Source organism: Haplochromis burtoni, unplaced genomic scaffold, assembly GCF_018398535.1.
Source record: "Haplochromis burtoni strain Fernald_Lab_line unplaced genomic scaffold, NCSU_Asbu1 Contig_67, whole genome shotgun sequence".
Lineage (NCBI taxonomy): Eukaryota > Metazoa > Chordata > Actinopteri > Cichliformes > Cichlidae > Haplochromis > Haplochromis burtoni.
In genome coordinates this window covers 2,350,951-2,365,198 of record NW_024582428.1, presented here as the reverse complement: position 1 = coordinate 2,365,198, position 14,248 = coordinate 2,350,951, and the positions used below count along the sequence as shown (strand labels likewise).

General features: G+C 39.7%; 2 protein-coding genes across 2 annotated transcripts; both read right to left on the bottom strand.

Moving 5' to 3' along the window:
* Window positions 1–436: 436 nt before the first annotated feature.
* scpp9 (secretory calcium-binding phosphoprotein 9) lies at window positions 437–1,891 on the bottom strand. The gene is made up of 8 exons (XM_042221481.1): window positions 1,751–1,891; window positions 1,653–1,667; window positions 1,396–1,560; window positions 1,219–1,302; window positions 1,072–1,137; window positions 933–998; window positions 796–846; window positions 437–686 (listed from the first exon to the last, which is right to left on the bottom strand). The coding sequence occupies exons 1-8, from the start codon at window positions 1,793–1,795 to the stop codon at window positions 627–629; spliced, it is 552 nt and encodes a 183-aa protein (XP_042077415.1). The 5' UTR covers window positions 1,796–1,891; the 3' UTR covers window positions 437–626.
* Window positions 1,892–4,657: 2,766 nt separating this feature from the next.
* sparcl1 (SPARC-like 1) lies at window positions 4,658–12,130 on the bottom strand. Its single transcript, XM_005946813.3, has 11 exons — window positions 11,986–12,130; window positions 10,868–10,923; window positions 10,689–10,754; window positions 9,549–10,586; window positions 8,762–8,870; window positions 7,936–8,057; window positions 7,334–7,454; window positions 7,095–7,231; window positions 6,859–7,007; window positions 5,500–5,648; window positions 4,658–5,240 (listed from the first exon to the last, which is right to left on the bottom strand). The coding sequence occupies exons 1-11, from the start codon at window positions 12,104–12,106 to the stop codon at window positions 5,212–5,214; spliced, it is 2,097 nt and encodes a 698-aa protein (XP_005946875.1). The 5' UTR covers window positions 12,107–12,130; the 3' UTR covers window positions 4,658–5,211.
* Between the last annotated feature and the right edge of the window lie 2,118 nt (window positions 12,131–14,248).

The following is a 14,248-nucleotide window of genomic DNA, read 5'->3' as shown; positions in this document are numbered from 1 at the left end:
CATCAGTTTTATGCGCACCTGTACATAATGCCAGTAACTAACACTTTTTTTATGCCACAACAGCACATCTAGTGTTCTAAGTTCTGGGAATTTGCTGATAGTGCAGAGACATAACTGTCTCTGTATGTTTGTAAAGCTGAAAAGCTGTAGGAGGAGCTGTTTGAAAGAACTTCAGAACTGCATCATGTTTGCTGTATCATGTGTGTTCACTCATTCTCCTTGACTTCAGTATATCTGTATTATCTTTATCAATGGAATTAGTGGCAAGTGGGTTGGTAGTCATTTTTGTTATTTTGATCTTTTTTAAAAATCTTATTTTATATTATTTTTGATAACATTTTATGGATGTCCGCTTCACTATCTATCTAGAGTTGTAGTTTTATGAAACATATATGTCCTTTAGATGGCAGCACAGATCCACTGATGGTCTATGGCATAAAACTCATACAAGACAAATTTTATTTAGAGGATGATTAATTTTATTAGAAAGTGAAGACACTGTAACAAACCACTTTAACAAAAGTAATCAATTTATGAATAATCACAGGAGTTTACTTTTATTGTTATAATATTCAATATTTCTTGTAGATTCAATTCAAAGCTAATGTTAGAGTAATGGTGTCAGCTTAAATATCCTTGTTGCAGGGTGCTGCTGTTGGTGATGCAGAAGGAGCGGAAGAAGGAATCTGAGAAAATAAGAGAAAAAAATAGTAATTTTTCTAGCAGAATATGGTTTTTACAAACTGTGAGTAACTTTTTAAAAAACTTTTTATGGTTTATTTTGCGCAGTCTCACCTGAGTGTCCACAGTACTCTTCACGGTGTTTTCCGCTTTTATAATCTGGCGCTGTGGAGTCACAGAGCAACATTTATCCAGTGTAGTTTTCATTCATATTGCACAGCCTTTGAGACAAAAGATTCATTGTTTCCTACCCTGAATCTTCCGAGAGGATCAGGCTGAACTGGAAGCTGCTGTGGAGCAGCACCAGCAGGGTTCCCCTAAACAAAAACAGGAAATGTAACATTTCTGCAAACAATAACCACTGACACACTGAAGGTAAAGGTTGATTACCATCGCAGGTTGCTGAGGAGCATTCATTGGTGCCATTTGGGGTACTCCCATGAAAGGAACCTGGTACTAGAGAAGCAAGACAGATGATGCTCTTAAACCTGCAACAAGTTGTGTTGTTAACACTACAACAGTAAGTGCCTCACTAACCGCATTGACTGCAGGGACAGCAGGGAAAGGGTACACATTGCCGACCTGAGCTGGAACGACAAATGCAGGAACTCGAGGAACAAACTGTGAGAAGGGAAAATAAGTGTTGCTTAGATTCACTGCAAAATATCGGTGAAAAGTCACATTGTCGCTCAAACTTAAATCCAGTGGACTGACCTGAGCAAACTGGGGCTGCCCTATAATGCCTGCTCCACCGCCAGCAACAATGGGTGGATTCAGACCACCAACCAGCATCCCGGGGTTTGCTCCATTTAAGAGTCCTCCATTTAAGAGTCCTCCATTCAACATCCCTGCATTCATAGCTGCCAGCAGCCTTGCAGTCTGCATGGAGCAGGAAAAAGACTTATTGCCTGTGGCCTAATCTCGATTATTGTGCAAAGTATGCATACATCCATAGTCTGACTGTAACTTACCTTGCCTGCATTGACCTGAAATAAATTTAGATGAGATACACACATTAGTATAGATATATACACATATGGATAGATGGATAGATAGATTGACTACTCACATAGCTGAGGGTTGCTACAAATGCTGCGAAGAGAAAAAGCTTCATTTTGCACCTTGAATCGTGTAAAAACACACAGACCTTGTACGTTTTTGCTCTGGCTTCAACTGTTATGTGCCCAGAAAGCTGACAGTAACTCTCTGTTTCAAAGATGCCTTTTATCAGTCAAAGAGATTATTATGAGCCAATTAGAGAGGAGAACACTGCCTTATTCACATGCTATATTTGTCACCTGCGTGTCATGGGAAGTTGCAATATGGCATCTATGGTTTCTCTACAATACAAGATTTAAAGAAATGTAATGCAGCAAAGTCCCTGTTTTCAAAGAAACTTCAGCCAGTTGACACACTGACATTGTTCTTGACAGAGCTGAGTGACCACAAAAAAATAACGCAGTGATTCATTGTCGCGGGAAGGGTTTCTAGAGGCTTCTGGAAGCTGACTTAAACCCAGCATGGACCTCGTTAATGTTGTGGGTTGTGGTTACAAGAGGCAAACAACTGACATCATAGTCATCAAGAGCTTTTGTAGATCACACTGTAAAAAATATGTGCATGTGTGTGTTTGTGTTCAGGCTTTACCCATTAAGCCTGAACAACAACATAATTGCCAGAAAATTCTAATTGTTTCTTAAACTAGAGTGTTTATTGAACCTTCTTTTTATTTTGAAAGAAATAAAATATCAATTTTCATGTATGAGTTTTAATTTGTATCATTTTTTGCTGCGTCCAGCATTTTTGTGCAATTTGTTGGTCACAGTTGATGTGTTTTAAACAAAAAGAAGTACAAATTTGGGTTTAGGGATTGTGTTTTTTAAATCACGCTGATGATGTAGAGGTATCAGAACCACATGTATCTAAAAGAATACGTTATAGTGTTAAATTTAATCGAACATTTCACCTTTACTGTGTCAAGCTGCATGCAGACTGTTTATGAGAAGATGTTTGTGACTTCATGAAAACACCCGGGCATAAATGGCATCTTGTGATTTGATTCATGTCTAGAGGTATAAATGGCATGTTGCCTGCTGCTGTTTTATAATTAAAAGTTAAAATAAGTGCCTCAGACATGGCTGGGTGCCTTACTGTAATTTGTGATGACTTTATAACAGTGACAAACTTTTTATTTGCCCACCCACACGCCACACTCTCAACCAATGTACACACTCACTCACAGTGACCCTCGGGAAATCAGTTAATCATTAATAAAATTCTGAAATTTAACAAGAAAATGAAAACAGAAAGCCTATAGCTTGTTTCACGAGCACATGTTCAGAGCCATTACATACATTACTGTTTGGTTGGATTGTTACTCTGTCATATACCAAAACCGTCTGGGAATGTTTTTCCTTTTGCTGACTCTGCAGCTGACAGCAGACCAGGTAAACACCCTCTGTGGAAGTTTGGTCTGGAGCTAATTACACACTGTCATGCAGTTACAATTAAGAAACTATTTTTTTCTGTTTTCAGTTTTAAAGGACAAAAGGTTCTCTCTAATGCAAATGCAGTTGTTCATCTGATTTATATTATTTTAGGTACTGTTTTTTTTTCCAAAAGAAAACAAGCTGTGCCAGGAATTTCATGCTGATGTGACGGATTTATGGTTTTCAAATGTTCAAGAGAGACCATCTGGAAGTAGCTTGAAGCTGTGTATTGTAAACAGAAGGCTGTGTGTATTTTTATCAGCCTCTTATATGAAAATAACAGCCATCAGATGGAGGCACACCCATGACCCTGCTGAATTTATTCAGTGTTTTGTTCAAGACAGACTTGACAGATTTGTTTTGTGCAATAGGAGTTCAATCATTTATTGGTCATTAGTTACAGTGATCTACAACAGTAAAGTGTCAACAGGTATTAAGGAGAACCACAATCAGTGTTTAGCAATGAATCTGTGAAAAATGCTTAGTCTCATTCCACTTGCTTCTCCTCAGTGTCTACCCCAGAGCATTCTTCCTCATCTTCAGCTGGCGTAGTCTTCATCACCGGAGACTGCGTTCTCCTGAGGCGAGCTGCGACTGACCGTCGAAACCTCAGCTTGCCGCTCGGCTTTGCAGCACCAACAACACCGCCCAAGGGTTGTGGGTTATTTGGCCCGACTGCTGACATCAGCTGCACTTGGCCAGGGGTCAACACGACACTCTGAGGCCCTCCGCCGACATTTCTCTGTGGCAGCACTGCAAACAGCCCACCTCCAGCTTGCTGCGTCCCTGGCCCTTGCAGATTCATGGTGGCTCCTCCTGCCTGGCCCATGAGAAAAGCTCCACCTTGTGGGAGAACTGCAACTGGAATTAGTTGTTGTGGTGGAGCCTGACCTACAGGGTTCCCAAGTGGCTGGATAAACAAAGTATTACCAACTTGGACTACTTGTGCCACAAAGGGCTGACCAGTCAGTGGAACCCCATTTTGAGCCCCAGCGTTTGCACCGTTGGCAGCTCCTGGTCCTCCATTGTTCTTCACTCCCCTATTGGCAAGTGCCTCAGCACTCCCTGAAGACACACCACTCTCCACCACGAGGGCCAGGCTCTGAAAGATAACCCACAGCATGCAGTACATGTTTTAGCTCAGTGCAAGCAGCAGATGATCAGCAGGTGAAGCGTCGCTTCTTTCTTTACTTATATAGAAGGCGTCAGACTCGGCGATCACCAGAAAAGGTCCAATCAGAATGCTTTATCTCATAAAAACGAGATGCCGTAATCATCATGACCAAGCAGCAGGTTATTTTTTGCTTTGTCGCCTTACAGCAGGCCATTATTTAGGATCAAGCGGCAAACCAAAATCAACTACCAGTGACTTGCATTCTTAAAAACCATTGTTGAAGAGCTATTCATCTCATGAAGTAACACAAACACACGCAAAAAAGAAAAGGAATGAAGAAAAGATATCAGAACATGAAATGATATTTACCAGAGTCTTTTTGTAGGAGACTTTATTTCAGCACAAACATCAATAAGCAACAGAGTTTACTGAAATATTCTGAAATTGTGAATTTCTTTGCTGTTTATTGCCTTTAGTTAGGAGTGTAAGGAAACATAATATATGAGGACAAACATGTACACATTTGCTACTAAGTTAGCCAATACAGGTGCTATTTTACATTTGCTAGTATCAAACAGGAATCTGCAATTGTCTGCTACTAATTGTGGTACTACCTGGCACTGTGTACTGCACAATGTTTTTTCTACCATCAAGCTGCAATAACTTTGCCCCAGTTTGGAATGCATTGTAGTAAAGATTTTGAACACAGCCAGCAAAAAAATAACTACTTCTTTCTTCTAATAGACGGTTCTAGCAGCTCAGTCTAAATTACAGATCAGTGATTTAAATGTCCATGCTTAGCCTTACACAAAGCTTTGTTTATAGCGGGAGGTAACATGGGTTTGTTTCATCTGTACTTGTCAGAGCGTGTACTGTATCATTTTGAATAGACAGAACTTCAACAGCCAGATGTTCAAGCTACAACACTCAGAAAAGCAGGTTGGCATCCATGTCCTCTGCAGAGAGACAAGTTACAAAGAGTTAGAGTTTGCATTTAAATGATCAACTAACAGTACCAGAAAACATCAAATTCTGAACATATTTTAGAGCAACATGCTGGGTTTTCATCTTAAATCTTGGAAGATATATTCAGATTGGAGCATCACATTTCTGAAACCTCTACTATCTATGCAATTATATAGGCCTTGACCATGAACGTACTACATCATTTATGGGAAGGTTTCTCACAAATATAAGAAACGATGAACCTCTCACCATTCCTGATATCAAAACAGGTGATCCACTCCTTAAATGATACCAGTTTGTCTTTGTCAGCATCGCACTCCTGAAAGAAGCGAGAGGTGCAGTGCTCCATTGGCACCAGGGGGACCCTGAGAGGGGCCAGCTCTGAGTGGGACAAAAACCTGTAGAGGAAAAAGAAATGTTTTTGATCACTGTGAGCAGAGTGCGCAGGATGACTAAGTGTTTTCCTAACATACTAGTTATTGTTATTGTTGTTACAGGTCATTGAAGCCTTTAGACCAAAAATCGTTTGTGGGTCCTTGTTCTGGACTGAAAACTAAAGGACACCACTACATTTGAGATCTGTGCATGAAACTTTTAAAGAGCAGCTCACAACATATTTTTATAAGCTTGCTTTTAAAATGTGTTTTAATAGTTGGGTTTTTGTTTGTTGATTGCACTTTGCTATTCTTATCAAGACAGGTGCTATATGAATACTTTTGATTTGCTTTTGCTTACTTGTTACAGTTATTTTTGCCTATTCAATTTTTCCTCAGAAGTCAATGTGCCATATAATTGCATTAGCAATAAATTTAATAACGCTCTATATTAACAGTTGCTGCAGCTCCTGAAGCATTTGAATTTTCGGAATGTGGAAATTTCAACATCGCTTGAAAAAACTAACCGCTAGCAACGTCCCTCTCACCAGTAGGCTAAGTGATTTTTAGCTAATTACAAGTTGAATCTGGTAGTTGGGGTTGTTAGCTAAGAATCCGTCATTAAGAAGCAGTACAACTAATGTGTCTATGCAAGCTAATTTGTGATGTGCACCACTGGCCCGGCCATTAATTTTTTAATGTACCTTCTCAGATTAATTCACTGCGTGTCGTGCCCAGGGCTGGACTGGGACAAAAAAACAGCCCGGGCATTTTGACTAGAGACCGGCCCACCAGGTATTATAGGAAAAGCCATAAAGCCTTTGAATGAAAACAAACGCTGGCCAGTCCAGTTATGGTCGTGCCATCAGTTAACCCTTCCCAGGGTTGCCGACCCCTGGAGTAGGGGTTTACACATTCACCTGACATGTTCAAGGTCTCTGGTTAGAGACCATGAAGAGGCGCAAATACCCTTTGGTGTTGAAACAGGAAGGGTATCTGGTGGAAAAAGCTGCCAAATCAAGTGGTGCTATCTGTGGGGACCCCGTGTGAAAAGGGATCAGCCAAAAGAAGCGTCTTCTTATAACTTTGTGATTAAGGATGTGTTTTTTACAGTCTGTCGGTCATCTGTGACATATATATCTTTCCATATTGTTCTATAACCAATAACTCCCCTAACTAGCTAGCTTTTTTTTAAAGAAGATACTATATGCAAAACCAGTGTATAACAATGTACCTATCAGATGGGTGCTGGTCCAGCTGAGCAAACTGCCAGTGTACTGGGTAGATGTACATGTTATAGTTCTTCTCAAAGTCCTGTGCGAGAAGCTCAACAGAGTGATTGCCTGCATGAAGGCGCCTCTCACTCTCAAAGATTTTCTTCACCTGAAGAATACAGGAGACCACACTTTGGCTGGTTTCAGTCACTTAAACACAGTAGTTGTAAAGAGCTGTTGGAGTAGTAAGCCTTACTCTGAAACGCTGTTTAGGAGTGAGGAAGCCAGGAGTTATGGAGTCATGTTCGTAGAGCTGGAGCAGCACGTTTTTGAGCCAATCTCTCATTCGTAGAGGAAACTGCACCCGCTCATTGTCCACACATGGAGGTATCACTGAGACAGAGAGGACAGAAAAAAAGCATCAGATGTTTTAATTAGTTCTTTCTTCACCATACTAAATTATACAGTTTGTACAGTGTTTAAATACAGTCTCACATTTGCATGGCCCAGTGTAGTCTAGGTGAAGTCTGTGTCCTTTCTTAGTGCCCTCTAAGTTGCATTTAGTAGCAAAGAGTTCACATGATGTGTCATACGTTTTGTTGTCTGTCCCACAAACCTAAACAAAAACAAAAGTGTTTAAATAAATGAAGAGAGAAGATCAACTTTTAGCCACTGTCCTCGAAGAGTTTCTGCAGGCAGGACTTGTGAGGAAAGGAAGACACAATACAAAGATAAAATTTCATATTTGTGGTTTACAGCTCACCTTCAGCCTACTATCAGACCCTTGACCTTCTCACAACAAGCAATCTGGGTCAAATAATATGAAAAGAATACCTGCTGGCTCACCATAACAGGCAGGGTAGTTAGAGCTAATATTAAAACAAAAGTGTTCTCTGCTTTGTCTTTCAATTAAGTCAAAATGCCCACAATGACATCTGTACTTTTTCCTTTTTCTCCTCAATAAACAATATGAAAGCTTCACAAGGCTGCTGCAGACAAGTGTGTCACAACCACAGAGCATCACATAAAACGTATGAGCATAAATGAATAACAATATGTAAGTGTGACATTTCTTTTATAGGCATCAACATACTTACATAGTCAAACTCATTCACACTGGGAGGGCACTCTGACGGTTCTTGACACACACACCCTGGCTTATTGTCCGCATCAAGTTTGCATGTTTTTCCACGTTTGCAGCGGAAGTTTTCACATGGATCTTTAAGAAAACACAAACACCGGTTGGATCTCTGACCCATATTTCACCTGATTTCTAGAAACAGTGAGATAAATTATTTATTTTCCTAGCTTGTTTTAAAGTTTTTCTTGCAATAGAGCCCAGTACGCTACAATAAGCTCACATCATCCTCTACATTCCTTTAGTATAGAGTTGGTATAGCGATTAAATTCGACTTGATCTCTCTTATTCACTTTTAAGCCTGCAGAGCTGTGTTTTGGTAGTGACTGTGAAGCAGAGAGGCACTATTCATGCGGAAGTTTAAGCAAAATGATTCAGTCAGCAGATTCTTCATGTGAGACTATTCGGATGGTGTATTAGTCAGTATCTAGTGAATGCTGCTGCTGACCAGACACTCAGCAGTTCTATACTGTAAGAATAACAAGTTATATGAACGATAACGTTAAATTTAAAACAATGTTAAACTTCCTTGAAGTGGAGCCTTTCACCAGCCTCTATTATTTACATTTATTTCTAGTCTTGTGTTAAATTAGAGATGTTGATCATTCCTTTTATCTTTAGCTTATCATGATAAAGATAAAATATCATATCATCTTTTGCTTACATAACTGTCAACTTACAGAAAGTATCTGGCTTTATTAATGGACCTAGAAATACCAGTAATCATGTCACAGAAGGCTAAGGAGGAAGCCTTCAACAGAAACAATCAACAGAAAAAAAATAACCAGTAGGGGTTTCTGGGAGTTGTATGTCTCCGCCAAGAGAGGGCCTGGACCTTGGGTACAGTTCGGCTGCGACTCTTATCTGCACCGGATTCACACCAACTAAAGGACCCTGGGAAAGTACAAAAAGACATGTAAAGGCAGACTCATGCATGTATAAAATCCTTCTCCTTTTCCTCCTCCTAGTACTAATAATATTAGTAATAACGTGAAGGTACTATAGAAAGAGAAAAAACAAAGGTCAAGTTGCCCCAATGAAAACTGCAATATCAGCTTTCTTGTAAACTTTGGGCTGATTAGTGCTGCTAAATGTTGCCAATGCTGTCAAAGGTTAGCCGTAAACTTGCAGAGAGCTTTAAAAGCCTTAAACTTGCAAGTGAAATCTTTTTTTTACTTGCACTGCACTGATCTCTAGCAGGCTAATTAGCTGAGTCAGTTTCACAAATGAAAAAAAGCCCACTGACAGGGAGATATATCTCCTTTAACCACTTCAAGATATACACAGGTGATTTGTAGATGCAGTGTGCAGGGCAGATTATGTCCTCTGTTACCTCCTTACCAAGGAAATTACTCCAGCTTAAACTCAATAATTAATTTTAACTATCAGTTCTTAAAACATTTTCACTGTGGGCTGATTTTAAAATGGCACCAAGAGGGTTCCTCTCTTCCTCTCTTTCTCTTTCCCTGCTTTCCTGTCTTTCTATCTTTATCCAATGATGCCTGAACGGACAAAATAATAATAATGATAATCTACTGTAAAGAAAGAAAATATAGGTAATATAAGCATTACCCATTTCCCTGCCCTTCTCCTCTTTGTCTTTTGGTCTGTATTGTCAGTGCTGCTGCTCTCAGATTCAGGATCCTGTCGGCCCTCTTCTTGTCCGGGTTGTGTTTCCTCCCTGTCCGGAGAGTGCTTCCTTGACCTTTGGTTTTTCTTTTGCTTCCTCGTTTTTGCCTTAGTGTGACTTGCACCCACATTCTTACTCTTCTCTTCCTCCTTTCCAGATAGAGTGGCCCTCAATTCAAGCTCTGCATCGCCCTTTGGCTCTGGATGATCCACATTTGCTTCAGGTTCTTTCTTGGCGCTTACGTCTTGGTCTGAGGAATCTTTGTCCTGTGTCTGATCAGACACCTCCTCGCTGTGTGCTGCCTCTGTGTTTTGCATGCCAGGTTCATCGTCATCAGCGATATTGGCCATTTCTTTCCCACTGGTTTCTTTCTCTCTGATGTCTGTTTTTGAAGTAGGCTTGGTGTCATCAGAGTGGGTTCTGTCGTTAGCTGACGCAGTCTGTAGAGGTTGTAGGAGGCTACTATCAGCAGCATAGTCCAGATCGACTGGAATCACTGATTCTGTGCTGCCATCTTCCTCTAGCAGTGCTTCAGTAGGCTCTTCCTTCCTTTCTGAATGAGTCATCTTCTGCACCTTCTCCTCTATCACATCTACCACACTGTCTTCTTTCACTTCTTCCTCATCCAGCAAATGTTTCTTTGTCTCTGAACTCTCATCCAACTTCTCCTGATCCTCAGCGACCTCAACCACCTCGCTAGACTCAACCTTGGCTTTGTCAGCTTCTACTTCTTCCTCCTCCAGCTCTCTTACTTCAGCTTCATCTTCCTCTTCAGCCTCTTTCGTCAGGAGGTCTACCAGTTCTTCTTCACTCAACAGAACTGCAGTGCTTTTCTCTCGCTTTTCAGCCCTCTCTCCATCTTCCTTGTTAGCATTGTCTTCGGAACTCAGTTCCTCGTCTTCCTGCTCCTGGCTGCTGGCCTCAAATGTGACTAGAGTGGGTAAGATCTTTGGCTTATTGGCTTCCACTGTGATAGCATCCTGAAGCAGGAGAAAAGGAAAATTATTTATCGACTGTATAAAATGACACGATACATTTAGTATTAGAATTTAAAACTCTAGATGAAGAAGATGTTACTCTACCTTTTCTTTGGTTGTGTGCAAACTCTTATGCAACCCATGATGCTTTCCATGAGGTTTACTTTTCACCTGAAGATAATGAGAAACATCTGTAATATTTATTGTATGGTGAACACATTATCATATTGTCTTTGATCATTTTTACTCATTGATTTAAGAAGAAGAATATCTTTACTACTCACAGACAGAGCAAATGTTGCTGCCAGTAAGCAAAGGAATACTAAGCAGGCCTTCATACCTGTAAGATCAAAGTGAATCATTTAAACCTTGGATAAATTGTCTAAAAATGGATAACATGTAAGTTTTTAGATTTTGAAACCACTACAGAATTGAATATTTCAGAACAATATTACACTAAAGGCTAAAAAGCTGTTCATAAGCTATCAGTACACTCTACTCTGGCTTTTTCACAACAAAGATGTGAACTTGGCACATCTTTCAAAGTGGAAACAACTGAATGCATCTGTATGCTGCCAGCACATTCATGACGAGCAGAGCTGTGGGCCCAGCCTCCACTATCGCCAAGGTTACAGGCCTCTGATATGCACCTCGCTCTCAAAAGTCACATTCAGAGCTAAAGTAAACACTAGAAGCTACCAGACTGGAAAAATTTGACTAAGTCCACAAACTTTTTGTGTGTCTGGAGCCCAACGACAAAGATATTAATGGGTCTGTCTGGTAAAATAGCTCTCAGCACAGTTCTGAGATGTGAAAGTAATGCTGGGGAGAAGGTGTACACACCAAAGCAATAAATTAGTCTTTATACTTTGAATAATTTAAAAGTTACCAAAGACACTATTATAACTACTCTATTACATGATTGCTCCATCTTTAATAAAATTAATAGACATTATAAAAACATTTAGATATGATATTTCTCTAAATTATATGCACCAAATTAGTACTTCCAAATATGGAGCACATATTAAATAGTGCCACCACTTTCTGCAAAAGTATCAGAGCATCACCATCAATAGCTCACCAGCATAAAGCTGTGGCCCTAAGTAATCAAGCCAGCAGTCGCACATGCAGCAAGCAATAGTTTAAATGCAGTAACTAGTTAGTGAACAAGATGAATGTCAAACGCACATTACTGTTTTGCTATATATAAATGGAGTTACAAAGCACTATTAATTCCAGCTATTTTATTGGTTCTTTTATTGCTGTAATTTCAATATGTGTATCTGAAACGGGTCTGTCTTGTAAAGAAGACATTGAGCCTCAGTAGAACTAACTGTATAAATAAAGGTAAAATAAATGAGAAATGAAACTCTGTGTGTCACAGAAATTAGGATTTTACCTGAGGCTGGCAGTCGCAAGAAAAAGTATCCCGCAAAAACAGCAGCGTGCCTGTGCTGAACCTGTGAAGATGTCCTTTTGTATTCAAGACAGTGCACACTCTGTCCACACAAACTAAGCATTCAACACACACACACACACACACACACATACAGTTTTTTTTTCCAGGGTTTAGGATGCCACTGCTAACTTTGGGAGGGCCTTTGGGAAACAGAGATAAAGAGAGAGGCGGACAAAGGGATCCCACTCCCACACTGAGCTTCTGTTGGGCGATATACTTCAAAAAAAAAAATAGTGTGTCTGTTTCCCAAAAAATGAAAATAAGTTTAAAAAAGAACGCTCCAGGGTTCATAACAGATTTTGACAGGATTCATTTTTGTTACTGAAGATAATTGCATGCATGTATAGAGGAGTTCAGGAGAGTGGGCAACAGAGTCGACAGCCATCTGTTAAACACTACTCTGTTATGGTTTGGGCAGCATTTCAGCCAGTGGTGTTGGGGATCTTGTAAAAATTAATTTATTTACAAGCACAGAAAAGTGCTGTCAGATTTTTGATCTACCATCCAGTACAATCTGGTTCATTTGTCAGCAAATGATCCCAAAAGCACTACTGCAGTAAAAGCATATCTGTACAGAAAAACATGCTGTAGAACACTGGACATATGGATTGTTCTCCCCAGAACCCAGACCTCAACATTACTGAAGCAGTGTGAGCTCATCCTGACAGAGAACAGAACAAAAGGCAGCCAACATCAAATAAAGAGCTTTGAATGTTCTTCATGAAGCCTGGAGTACTATTCCCAAAGACTGCTTAAAGAAATGACAAGAAAGGTCGTCTAAGAGAGTTTAGGCTCTTTTGAGGAATAAAGAGGGTCAAACCAAATATTGACTTTAAAGCTTTTTAGAATTGTACAGACTCTGTTTTTGCAATGATTTTATCATCTACTGAAAAGCAGCACCAGTACAGGGCTTGGCATGATGCTGATCCTGAGAGAAGGGCTTCATATTCATATGTGTCCTGTCAGTAATGTTTCTTTGTTTGTCAGCTGTATTCATCCTTGATGACATCAGCCAACAGAAAATTCATTATCAAACTCAAACTTCAGATTTCCATATCAGTTAGACAGAAAACCTCAAATCCCTGGTGAATAGACTCAATTAACCAGGGGTGGGGAACTCCAGGCCTTGAGGGCCGATGACCTGCAGGTTTTAGACGTGTCCTTGATCCAACACAGCTGATTTAAACGGCTAAATGACCTCCTCAGCATGTCTTAACGTTCTCCAGAGGCCTGGTAATAAATTAATCATTTGATTCAGGTGTCTTGACCCAGGGTGATATCTAAAACCTGCAGGACACCGGCCCTTGAGGCCTAGAATCCCCCACCCCTGCAATAAACAAACACGCTTGTTCAGATGTGTAGTATTTCTTCGTTGACACATTTTTGTGTATTACACCGCTATAAAAATAATGAGTTCAATTTTATTTATATAGATGTAAATCAAATCAAATGTTTACTTTCAGTTGAATATTTCAGCAATCTTTGGAGCATTCATTGTGCTTTCTATTGAATGGATTTTGCACACTTTGGGGTGTGCTGTGGAAACAATTGGATTATTTAACAAACAAGTATAAGTGTAACAAAAAATGTACCCCTGATAATGGATGGATAAGCCTCATAATGAACATAATTTCTGGTTACTGTTGTTTGTGAAAATTTGAAAAAGTACTATGGGCAGGTTGTTTATGGTAGAATGAACCCAGTCCAAACCAACATGACCACATTGTTTTAGGACAGAAACAATACATACTTTTGGCCACTAGATGTCACAAAAACTAAAGTCTGTACTCTTAAAGCGGCTAAGAAACTGCAGTATAATGAGGGTAAATGATGAGAGTAGCAAGGACATGACAAAATCGCTCAAAAACTGCAGTTTTACCTTAATTAATTGATATTCAAAGAATCAACACACCAGCTTTAAACACAAGCCTCTTCATTGAAAAAATACACTGCTTTGTAACACTGTTCATCAAAGCTGGGAAGTACAAGCTTTGATTTATATTACATAATGTTGTAAATCAATCAGTCAATTCCACAAGGCATTGATGGAAATATGCTATCTTATTTTATACAATGCAGAGTAAAAAAAATACACGATGTGGCATCAATCATGGTGTTGTTTTTAGTAAAATCATATTTCACTATTCATCACTAACTTGCATTACTGCACTGTTTTCCCTTAATTAGCAACTAATTCAAACAT

Excerpts from the sequence above, each read along its gene's own strand:
- scpp9 (XM_042221481.1), bottom strand. The coding sequence starts at position 1,795 with ATGAAGCTTTTTCTCTTCGCAGCATTTGTAGCAACCCTCAGCTAT. Across the intron at positions 1,303-1,395 it reads GGCAGCCCCAGTTTGCTCAG|TTTGTTCCTCGAGTTCCTGC; the intron begins GTCAGTCCACTG and ends CCCTTCTCACAG. Across the intron at positions 847-932 it reads ATCCTCTCGGAAGATTCAGG|CGCCAGATTATAAAAGCGGA; the intron begins GTAGGAAACAAT and ends GTGACTCCACAG.
- sparcl1 (XM_005946813.3), bottom strand. The coding sequence starts at position 12,106 with ATGCTTAGTTTGTGTGGACAGAGTGTGCACTGTCTTGAATACAAAAGG. Across the intron at positions 8,871-9,548 it reads GGAGAAGGGCAGGGAAATGG|GGTCCTTTAGTTGGTGTGAA; the intron begins GTAATGCTTATA and ends GTACTTTCCCAG. Across the intron at positions 5,649-6,858 it reads GACCAGCACCCATCTGATAG|GTTTTTGTCCCACTCAGAGC; the intron begins GTACATTGTTAT and ends TTTCCTCTACAG.